The sequence below is a fragment of the Propithecus coquereli genome, unplaced genomic scaffold (genome assembly GCF_000956105.1).
Source record: "Propithecus coquereli isolate 6110/MARCELLA unplaced genomic scaffold, Pcoq_1.0 Scaffold16, whole genome shotgun sequence".
Classification (NCBI taxonomy): domain Eukaryota; kingdom Metazoa; phylum Chordata; class Mammalia; order Primates; family Indriidae; genus Propithecus; species Propithecus coquereli.
This window is the reverse complement of record NW_012140524.1, coordinates 6,773,742-6,785,990: the sequence shown is the minus strand read 5'-3', so window position 1 is coordinate 6,785,990 and position 12,249 is coordinate 6,773,742. Positions and strand designations below refer to the sequence as shown.

The 12,249-nt window shown below is 36.8% G+C and overlaps 1 protein-coding gene across 1 annotated transcript in view; it reads right to left on the bottom strand.

Moving 5' to 3' along the window:
• The window catches only part of ITPR2 (inositol 1,4,5-trisphosphate receptor, type 2), a 505,193-nt gene that overhangs the window by 161,924 nt on the left and 331,020 nt on the right, over positions 1-12,249 (bottom strand). The window contains exons 40-43 of the mRNA XM_012641030.1: positions 9,310-9,418; positions 8,788-8,975; positions 1,721-1,904; positions 795-1,051 (exon numbers count right to left, since the gene is read on the bottom strand). Of these exons, the coding sequence (XP_012496484.1) occupies positions 795-1,051; positions 1,721-1,904; positions 8,788-8,975; positions 9,310-9,418 (738 nt within the window). The remainder of the gene's footprint in view (positions 1-794; positions 1,052-1,720; positions 1,905-8,787; positions 8,976-9,309; positions 9,419-12,249) is intronic.

Genomic DNA, 12,249 nt, shown 5'->3' with positions numbered 1-12,249 from the left:
AAATATTTGAACAGATATTATATAATCTCTCAAGAGTGGGGAACCTGAGGCCTGAAGGCCACATGTGGCTTTCTAGGTCCTTAAGTGTGGCCTTTTTACTAAATCCAAATTTTACAGAACAAATCCTTTTACTAAAAGGAATGTATTAGGGAAAGATGAAGCTTTTCTTGCCTCTTTTGGTGCTTAAAAAAAACAATCTTGAAATCAGAAGGCTACTGATTCCCCATGCAAATGCAAAAAAGAGGCCAAAATTCATAGGCACCCCTAAGAGTGACAAAGGGGAATGTAGCAAAGAAGATGAAAGACAACAACTACATTCATTTACAAAGGTATCAACCTTCATTCTTGTAGAAAATCCTCTTCTATATAACTGTTTCTAATTAAGACATACAAATATACTCAGCATCCTCACTCAAGAAATACGAACTGGGCTGGAAATAACGAAAGTCCTTTAAGTATATGAAATCATGAAAGATACAGATGAGATAAATATGGCCTTACTCAATAAATACTAAATACTACGAATAGATGATGCCCATTGAAGCTAAAAAGATTTGCGTTGAGCATACACAGAATGATACTGTATAAGCCTGATTTTTTTTCTTGCATAAAGGAATTTTCCTTTAATTCTTCTTCACTGATACAAAAATTTCTTCCCATTTCAGAAGAGCACATTGCTTTTATTGATTATCTTTCCAAAACACTCTCCAAAACTACTTGTCTGTTTTACTGGAATTTAATTACTTATAACCACACGCCGTGTTCTCAGCTTTCACACAAAACAGGACAAATACCTGCAGTTCGCGGTTGTGATTCTCACACAGCAGCTGAAGGAATCTCAGTATTGGCTGCATGATGGCAATTGCAGGACTCATTGTCACCTCCTCCGCAGACTTGTCCTCAGCATTTCCCGCTTCTGGTCCTGTGCACATAATGTCTATTTCCGGATCCATTTCTCTTCTGTATACACAATATGCTTTGGATGTTGCCGAAGAAGCTTCTGTTAATTGCCCTTTCATTCCCTCTTTTAAATGTAATGATGAATCTCTTACTGAAAATAAAGCAGTACTCTTATATACCTGAACCAACTTCCTTTTGCTAATTAAAAAAAAAAAAGACATTCTCTAACAATTGAATTAAAAATCATCTGATAAGAGGTGCAGTAATTTAAAAAAAAGGATTTGAAGTAGCAACCAAAATGTCAAATTCCCAATGAGAAATTTAGAAGAACCCCTGTCTTTCCGATATATATCAGAAATATACATATATTTCACATAGGTGAGAATGTAGGAAAAATGATGTGACAAACTTCAAAATGTTAATATCTTTATGATTTGTATTTAATACACTGATGATTTTGTCATTTGAAATAATAGGAATCTTTTTCTTGGCACTGGGTGCTAAAATTTCTGTTTTTAGAGCTTAATTTTCATGGTCACTTAAAAGGTTTGGGGCAGTTATTCTTTACCACGCATGCCACAATGAAATCAAACATTTTTCATGTCTCTGGTTGCCTTCCACTGATTATGTCTCATTTAAGTTTGATCCTGCAGAGATGTTTTAGGGTCAAATCCACGACCGAAATTCTTTATGGATGATCAGAGCCCCAGTGGGGGTAATTAAACCAAGAGAAGTGAGATAACAAAGATAAGTGAGATTTAAACGTTGTTACCCTCTTTTCTCTCACTCTATTCTCCCAAATACTCAAATACTTCTTTACCTCTCATTCGTGGACCAGATGTCATCAATTCACTGTCATCGTCCCTTTTTTTGCTACCTAAATCTATGGTATTAACTGTCACTGTTGATCTTATCTCTTTCTGAGCAGCCTTCATTCGATCATAGAGAACTTTGAAGAATTTTTCTGACTTTTTTTGTTCATGTAACTGCTGGTAGAAAGAATACTGCAAGAAAACATATTTTAAGATATCAATATCCAAGGAGAGACAAACAGTGTTTTTATGCTTGAAATAAAAATAAGCATTATAGATAAAAGCACACATTTAATGTGCTACCTATTATTTCATAAATTGACAGCCTTTGCCAGTGTCCTGTACTATTTAATATATGCTAATAATAGCTAGTATATACTTAGCACTTTCCACTAAACTCTAACACATTTTTATACGCTATTTAATTTATCCTTACTGGTTATATATTTTTCAAAAAATGTATAAGGACACTGTAAGAAGTTGTATGGAAAGAGTTCTTTAAGTATTATTAAGTCATGCATTGATTCCACACATATTTATTGAGTGCCTACTATGTGCCAGCCCTGATGCTAACACTAAGGAATAGAACAAAAAGGAAATCACAATCCCTGTCCTCATGAGTTTGTAATCTAAAGTGTAAAGAGTTTGCAATCTACAGTGGAAAACAGCCACAAATCCAATGGTCATCCTGTATAAACATGAGCTTATGGAAAGTTACAAGGAGTTATTTTTCTCTTTATCTAACTTAGTATATTAGTTTAGAATGTGTTACCATGGTAGCCTCACTCATGGGAACCCACTGATGAATAGGTATGAAGTTCTTTTGGTACTCATTAGCTACATTGCTTCACATGGAGTCTAGGACAAACCCACCCTAAAATAAATTCTGCTTTACAGTGAATAATGATGTAGAGAGGATATGATAAAATATATCTTAGTAAGACATGGAAATATTGGGCCTTGGGAATATTTACCCTAATCATCATCTACTCAGTGCTTTCTGGAAGTATCCAGGATAAGAGGGAGGAGAGAGAAAAGATCACACACTCCCGGGAAGATAGAATTTGCAGTGGGTGGGGAAATTATAAATTATTAATACCAAAATTATGAGATAGATATAAGACATACAAAAGAAACATAGTAAAAATTAATAAAGATAATAATCCAAGAGAGCTATATAAGCTTGATGAGAGACAGTATGAAGAAAACATAAGAAAAAAAAATAATTTCCAGATCAAGCAGAGCTGGTCATAATCCAATATAAGAAAATTTAAACAGCCAATTTTGGGGAGTTTGCCTTCTGCAGAGACGCTTTCCTAAGGGAATGCCTGCAACCGTGATGCACAGGTCTCGGGATTGTAAGTTACACTTAACGACATCAGGTCTCGAAATGGTTTCCTGTCTTGCAATTTTCCATATGGGCCATATATATATACACACAGAGTGTTTTATGAAGCCTTAGATGTCAGCTTCACACCTCCAAGGGGAAGCTCCTAAGCAGAGGGCTAGCAAGCCCTCAAGGAAGCAGGCCAAAAAGTCACAGTAACCATAGCAACTATAGTAAAATAGTCATGCTGGTTCTGTTAATTCAAAGGATTGATGCAGCATTCACAGACCTCTAGGGTCCCACGAATTAAGCTGATGCTTAAGCCCTAATATTTTCAATATAATGGGGTTAGAAGGTGGAAGGAAGTTCCAATATATTAATGAGGAGTTATGGAAACATTGTGGCTCTATTAAAACAAAGTTTAATAATTTATACAGTTCTTCTTCATACATCACCTCATGGATACTTTAAGTCCAACAGTGTGATGAACAGAGTGTTCTTATTTCTATTTTATAATTAATAAAATGAGGTTAAGTAAAGGTAAGTGACTTGCCCAATATTACATAACTTGAGAGTGGTTGAGCTAGAATTTAAATCTAAATTTTCTGACTCTGAACCACTAAATTTATAAAGTAACTTCCTAAGCTCAAAACAATAGATTATTGTTAAAAAAGGATAACTTTTATAAGCCAGAATTCTACAATGCTGAACAGCATGATTTTAATGAAGACTAAAAGTATGTTTCACATATATTTATACAACCTCAACAGGTAGCATTAGGTTTTCTCTTATTAAAGATATGGTTTTTTGCTTGGGGAGCTTCCTTCATAAGTTGTATAGAGTGTAAGGGGAAATTTTAAGGTTTTGTTTTTGTTTTCTTTATTTTTAGGAGCTAAGGGAGATGGATAAACAGGTCTGTGTGACAAAAAGTGGGAGAGGCAAAAAAGGAAAGTGAAATGAGGATGGAGAAAGAAGAGAGCATGATGCAGGGTGAATCCCCCATGAAATTTTCCAGGGGTGAGGATGGGGAAGGTTATTTCTGAAAGGAGATGTTAACTGTGGCTAAGAGCAGACTGTATGGGTTTGAAACAACCTGGCTCTATTTCTAACTGTCTATGTGAGCTGTGGTCTATCTCAGTTTCTTCTTCAGTAAGATAGGATAATATATGTGTTACCTCTTAAGTTGTTTGAGAACTAGCCAAGTTAACAAATATGAATCACTAAGAATAGTGCCTAGTATTTAGCAGATATTATTTCTCTTGTCGTTATTAGTGTCCAATTTGAAATTGCAATGTAAGTACCTCTTCTATCCTCCTCCTCAACTGATCTTTTTCCTTTTTTTTTTTTTTTGAGACTGGGTCTTACTCTGTTGCCCAGGCTGGAGTACAGCAGTGCAATCACAGCTCACTGCAACCTTGAACTCCTGAGCTCAAGCAATCCTCTCATCTCAGCCTGAGTTGCTGGGACTACAGGTGCACATCATCACACCTTGTTAATTTTTCTTATTTTTTGTAGAGACGGGGTCTCACTATGTTGTCCAGGCTGGTCCTCTAACTCCTGACCTCAAGCAATCCTCCCACTTCAGTTTCCCAAAGTGCTAGGATTACACGTATGAGCCACCATGCCTGGCCTCAACTTATCTTTAATAAATTATATTAATTTATGTAGTTAGAAAGGTAGAAATTAAGGAAGTGGCTGCAATTCATACCTCGGTATGACAGCAGGGGTTTCAAGACAATCCATGCACTGAGAAAGCAGGACATTCGTGGTAAGGAGACAGTGAGAATGTAAACCCCCAGGTGACTGGCAGGAGTCTTGGGGAGGGCTGAGCTTTAGACTACTACAGAACAAGGAATAGGATTCAAACTGACCTCAGTTAGACCGTTTAGAGCCAGGAGCACATAGCTGACACTTGGGTTATACAATGATGTACATAAGTTAGGAAACTGAATAGGGGAAGGCTGGCAAATGAAATTGTCTTAACCCATCATAAAAAAAGGTTTTCACACACAAAAGTAAGTTAATGCTGTTTCATCAAAAAATATTTGTTGAATGGCCATAAAGCACTACAGATATAAAGAACAGGACATGATCACATACACTAAGGAAGTCAAAATTTAAATGGAGAGGCAGGGCGTAGTACAAATGATAAAACAAAGTAGCACACTCAAAATGCCAAACAAGTGGCATGGGATCTCAGATAAGGAAATGGTCACCAAATACCCCAGACAGATAGGAAAGACTTTGTGAAAGAGATGCAATGTGATTAGGATCAGTCATTCATAGACCCATTCACTCCTGAACATTTCTTGAACCCCAAGATTTGGCCATATATGGTGCCAGACACAAGGGGTACAAAGATGTATAACATGTGCTCTCAACCTTTAGAAGGATTTATAATTTACTGGACAGAGCCTGATTCACACATGAAGAGGCCCAATAAATTGGCAGAGATGCTACTGAAGACATCTGCCGGTGATAGCAGGTGCGTATAGTAAGCAGCAGTCAATTCTGCCCGATGGGACATGGAGTCAGAAAAGACTTCCATGGGAAGTCCATTGAGTTGAGTCCTCAAAGAGGAGAAAGCAGCATGATAAACAATACAACACATTTGAGGAACTGCAAAGAGCTTAGTGTAGCTGGTGCACAAGGGAAAGCATGGAAGAGGCAAAGAGGTGAAAGAAGAAAGGAAAATTTGAAGAGATTGAAGAATGAGGATCTTGGACTATTGCAGAGATTTTTGCCTTTATAGGGCAGGTGACAGATTTTAAACAGGGGAATAATATGTTTTTGGAGAGATATCTTTGGAGGCAAACACGGAGAATGATTTGGAGAAGGACACAACTAGAAGCAGGGCTAACTCCTAGAAAAGTACTTGTTACAATCCAGGAAAAAATAAGAAGGTTCTATTAATGTAATGAGGGATGGAGAGCAGGGATTGAAAATAAGAATATGGATATGAGAGGTGTAGAGGGCAGAGTCACAGAAGTTGGTCATCAGCAAGATGTTCAGAAAGGGAGTTAGGGTGCATAAGTTAAGGTCAAGGCTGACTTTCAATGGTGGGTCAGACAACTGGCTAGATGGAGTGCCAGTCGCAGAGAGGCGATGCAAAGGAGTGGGTGCACTGTTCTCTAGAACAATAGCGGATGCCGTTTGGGACATGTTGAGTTTAAGGTACTTGTGGACTTCCCACTAAAGACTTCTGGAAGAAGCTGGATGTAGGATCTAGAACTCCAGTGAGTGAGCTGAGAATCATCCACACAGAGTGGAAGTTAACAATACGGAAATGGACGAGATCAGGCTGGGGAACAAGCAGAATAACAGAGGAGAGTCCAAAGAAACTTGGGAGATGTCAGGATTCAAGAGCTAAGTAGAGGAAGAGGAACCTTCACAGAAGGCTAAGAAGAAATGGGAGGAGCTAGGAAGACAAACTGGAGAGGGTGATGTCCCAAGATCTAGGTAGAGAAGGTTTCAAGAAGAATGAGAAAGTCACCAGTGGCAAATGCCACAGAAACATCATGTAAGTAAGGACTGAAAGATGTTTTGGTCATGAAGGAATCAAAGAAACAAGTTTCCAGGAATTTAAAACTGGAACATGCAGTTTCTGATGGGAGCTGGCTTATTCCCCAGCAATATGAGATGGTAAGTAAGCACGAATAAGTATGGAAAATGAAGGAGGATCCCATCTGATGACCCTCAGTGGCCCAGAAACAGGAATCTAGAAAGTACTGTAATCCTAAGGATTGCTTCTAGAGATGACAAAAAAATTCCTCACTCCTATCCTCTGAATAAGTCTATCTCTGATGTTATGTAGTTGCCTAAATAATTTCTTTAGAAAGTCCCAACTGACAGAATTTCCTGGTTTTTAAAGGCTGAATAATATTCTATTGTGTATATGTACTACATATTTTAATCCATTTATCCATTGATATGTAAAGTAAGCCAGGCACAGAGGGACAAATATCACATGGACTCACTTATGTGTGGAATCTAAAAAAGTCAAACTCACAGAAGTGGAGAGGGGAACACTGTTCAATGGATGCAAAGTTTCAGTGACAGGAGGAATAAGTTTCTGGTGTTTTATTGCATTGCAAGGAGACTATAGTTAATAATAATGTATTGCATATTTCAAAATAGCTAAAAAGGGAGAATTGTAAATGTTCCCACTGCAAAGAAATGATAAATATTTGAGGTAATGGATAATTACCCTGATTTGGTCATTCTACAATGTGTAAATATATCAAAACATCCCACTGTACCCCATGAATATATACAATTATTATTTGTCAATTAAAAATAAAAATTAAATTAAATGAAAAGAAAGAAAGTCCCAATTAAATACTTGGTTGTAGAAGAAAAGGCAATTTCCAAGAAAACCCACTCAAATTCCTCTACCACCCCCTTCCTCAACTTCCTCCAGAGGGAAATGTGTCCTGCAGCTTCAGTACCGTGAGAATTTTCAACACTTTCTTTTCCCAACTAAGAAATAATGTTTTGGGGTTGTTTTTGTCACTATGCCATTTGCTATTCATGAGGCCTTTATTCCTCAAGCCACTGTTGCTGGATGTGTCATATATTAAAGTGTTCAATGTATTGGATGGCTAATTAAAGCAAAATATCCCAGTTTCGAATTAGATGTGGCTTCTGCTCTCCACAAATTCCTCTACCACCCCCTTCCTCAACTTCCTCCAGAGGGAAATGTGTCCTGCAGCTTCAGTACCGTGAGAATTTTCAACACTTTCTTTTCCCAACTAAGAAATAACGTTTTGGGGTTGTTTTTGTCACTATGCCATTTGCTATTCATGAGGCCTTTATTCCTCAAGCCACTGTTGCTGGATGTGTCATATATTAAAGTTCCTGTTGTTCAATGTATTGGATGGCTAATTAAAGCAAAATATCCCAGTTTCGAATTAGATGTGGCTTCTGCTCTCCACAAAGAGGGAAAATGGATTTTGAAATTTCTAACTAGTAACGGTAAGCATGCAGTTTCCTTCATTGACCAAGGCAAACCCAGAAAGAGCAGGCTGCCGAGCAGCAAGGCTGACAGCTAGATAGGAGGAATAGATTCTGGTGCTCTATAGCTCTGTATGGTGACTACAGTCAACAACACCTTACTGCATGGTTTCAAATAGCTAGAAGACAAGGTCTGGAATGTTCCCAACACAAAGAAATGACAAATGTCTGAGGTGATAGATATGCTAATTACCATGATTTGATCATTGCACATTGTATACATTATCAACATATCACACTGTACCCCACAAATGTGTATAATTATTATGTGTCCATTGAACATAATAATAAAAGCAAAGAATGAAAAAAGACTGAAGGACAATGTGTGTTATCTGGGAACATTCCCCAGCTCTCAGGCTCATGTGGCATGTTCTGCCTTCGGGTGTGGCTGAACCCAGGGGCAACCTGGGAGAAGTTTCAAGGGGAAACTGTGTGGCTTCTGGAAATAGTGGTCTAATCTCCTGTGTGCAGGTGGGAATATTGCTCCCTGTAGTGGAATTACTGGAATAATGTCAGAAGGATGCGTCCAGGGAATGTTCTGCTGTACTGAATAAATTGTTGAAGCCCTGTGGTTTCTATAGCAAATCAAATAACCATAAAAGAACAATGTGATACATGTGTTCTGAGACAGTAATGAGAAACTAAAAGAAAAACACTATTTTTCCTCAGTTTCTATAACAAGTAAATAAGAAATACAAATAATAGATGTAATGCCCATGATTCATAAACAGGTACCTGCGTTTGTGTGTTTCCTCCTTCAAGCAAGGCAATGCCGAGGAAAATGCCTTCAGAAAAAATTCTGTCATTTTTGGTGTTCACTATGACATCGATGACAAGTTCTGATGCACCTTCTTTGTCCAGCAGACACTGAATATCTGACATTGATATCCCCATCTTATCTGAATCTTGTCCAGAAAAACTTCCTGTGATTAGAAAAATAAATAAATGAATAGTAATTACAGGCATTATTAGCATATAAAGTTTTCAAATTCTTAAACAAGAATATTTATCATTGAGATTTTTTCCCTACGAAGTTAAATATAATAGAAGCCAGAGTTAAAAAATACAAAATTCGTAAAAATAGAACTGTTAATTAAATGTCTGACACATGTAATTAAATTTTTTAAGAAAATTTTTTAAGAAAGTTTTTAAGAAAATTTTTTATATTTGTGCCATTTAAGTAAAATACTAAAGTAACAGTGACGTGAAGATATGTCATGAGAATCCTAAAATTAGAAAAAAAGTGACAAGCATTACCTCCCACTTGTGCAGTTTTGGAGTAGGTTCCTGACAGGTGTCCATTCATACCAACTCCATAATCACCTTTAAAATATCGATTCAGGAGTATTTTTCTTAATGTATTACCCTAATGAGAAAGGTAAGAAAAGCGTCATTGTTTCCTTTTCTAATAAAACTAAAAAATGCCACTTAAAATGCATTTTGTGAATGATGTTGAGACATGGAAAAGTTAATTTTATACCAAATAATATTTTCTGAGGCAAAAATTTACAATGTGCCTCAATAAAATAATAATTTTACTTCTCATAATAAATAAAGAGGGTGGGAGGATCCTTTTGGAGGTGATGAATAGGTTTATGGCACAGATTGTGGTGATGGTTTCACAGAGTATACTTACCTCCAAAGTCATCAAGTTGTATACATTTAGCATTTACTGCTTTTTGTATGTCAATCATATGTCAATAAAATGGTTTAAAAATAATTTTACTTTAATAACTAAAAGTTAAAATAAATAAAAAATAAAAGATAATGTCAATAGAATGTACTAGAAAAATCACAAATGCTATAAATTTAAGATCACTTAGAAACCTGAAGTTCCCCATGTTGGTTGAATATCAGTGGTGCCTAAACAGGACACAGCATAATAAACACCTTAAGAAAGCAAAAGCTTTGGGTAGAGAAGCTTAGTCAAAAAGAGCCAGTAGAGAGCTGGGTATACAGCAGGTGCTCAAAAAATTAAGTTTCATGAAACAGAGTGAATTATATTTAAATTCAAGTTGCTTTATTCAGAGGACAGTGGGCAAAAGACAATGTATTCCTTTATAAAATACGTAATTCAAAAATTCTTAAGTCTTCAATCGTGTGCTGATAACAGGATGCTTTTAAAATAATACATTTTGTAATATATAATAATTGCATGTACATAAGGAACTTAGATGATAACTCCAAATTTTCCTTTTTATTGGTGATTATTATTTTAATAAAATAGGGTGATTTAAAAGTATTAAAGAATCATGTTTGAACTATTTAAATTAACAAAACAACAACTGAGATGTTATTCCCATCTTGCAGAAAGGAAACAGTGGCCCAAGAGCTTAGGTAACTGCCTGCAGATCATGCAGCTAACAGTTGCATGAGCAAGACCTGAATGCAACTCTTGACTACAAAATCCAGCCATTTCCTCAAGCCATGCTGCACTCGCCCCCACAAGCACCCTCCGTTTTATGGGGGGACACACAATTCTCTTGATCCTTCTGTCTGTCTGTCTGTCTGTCTGTCTCTCTCTCTCTCTCTCTCTCTCTCTCATGCTTTCGTTATCTTTCCTTCTCAAGGTCTTCGGGTTGTGTCCTCAGTGCTTTTGTTGTGATCCTCTCCGCATCTTTCCCCAGTCGGCACTTTCATCTGATCCTTGGTTGCACCATCACTTCTGCAGGTCTGACTGCCAAATGTGTTTCCTCTGGCTTTGACCTTGCTCTCCTAAGCTTCTTATTCTGTTTCCACTTAGATTTCTTTACCTGTGTCTTGAGGCTCTACTGGCACTCCAAATTCAATTTTTCAGAACGGAATATTCCTTCTCTTTCAAATATGTTTTCCTCTCAATTTCAATTTATTTTAAGGAGATCACAATCATTCTGGTCAGTTAGGCTCTAAACTGAAGGAATCATCACCACCACTCCCAACTTGACAATGATTTGTGAAATCCTACTTATTCTACCTTTCCAACTTTAGCTTCCAATGCTGGCTTCATACATGATATTTTACCAAATTGAACCAAGTGATCATTTCTCAACTAAAGTTTTCTAAGTCTTTCTCTTTGCTCACAACATACTCTCTGGCTGAAATGGTCTTCATTCATCTTACTTATAGACAGGTCCTGTCTTCCCTCTTTATTCTATAAATATTCAGTAGGTACCTATTGTTTTAGGCACTATCTTAATAAGTGATAAGATATAACCCTCTCCTTAGAGTTTACAGTGAGATAAACTCGATAATGGAGACGTCTACTAGGTCCTATGAAAGCATGAGAGGAAGCAGTCTACTCTGAGGAGGCTTTCCATGGCATATGCCCGCTACTAACCCATATGATCATCAGAATAGACCAGTCTTTTGCACAATCAATGCACGGCAAATATGTCCTAATGACATGATGCCAAGAATTCTAACAGATATTCAGAGTGTCTGCAGTTCCTTATCTTTATAGTAACTTTTATTTATTGATACTTAAGCTCTTAAAACACAGACATTTATTATTGCTTCCTATTTCATGTTTTCTTCCTTTAAGACTTTTCAATATAGGGGTGTAAATAAAGGTGATGACTAGTATTGGAAGAAATAGTGAGATGTAAAAGCCTATTCTACCAGTGAACACAACTCTACTATCTCTTATAAAACCTAAGTAGGGCACCTAGAGGAGACATAAGAAATGAAAATAGTCTTTGCTTTTTTCTTTTCTTAAGAGAAGGTCCTTTGAGTTGAATTAATTCCATCTGGCCAAAGAATGATAATTCCAAAAGGGGAGGAAAAACAAAATAAAAAATCCCTTTGGAGGTAAAGTCTTTGGGCTTTTACTTTGCATCTCATTACAATAGAAGGAGATACTATGAAAGAACTTTTAGATCCATAACATGGGGTTGAAGTTACAAGCTGGGAAGAAAAATGTGAGGTCACATTAACTGAAGCACTAAATTTTTTGCAAGGATAGCTCAGTTTGCTGTACTAAGCGTGATTCTCACTTCCAAAGACCACTGACTCTAACCCTATATGAGACACTTGGTCCACTTCTAATGAATAACACTGACAAATGTGAAAATCCAGGCCATTTTTCTTGAAATTGCACAGTCACTGTCAGTTTCTGGAAAAGAACCCGTTGTGACTAGAGGCCTGGATCCTTTCTACTCTCTGTAGCAGTCTTTTAATCACACTATTCTAAGAATCCAACTAAGATATAAAGAGACAATA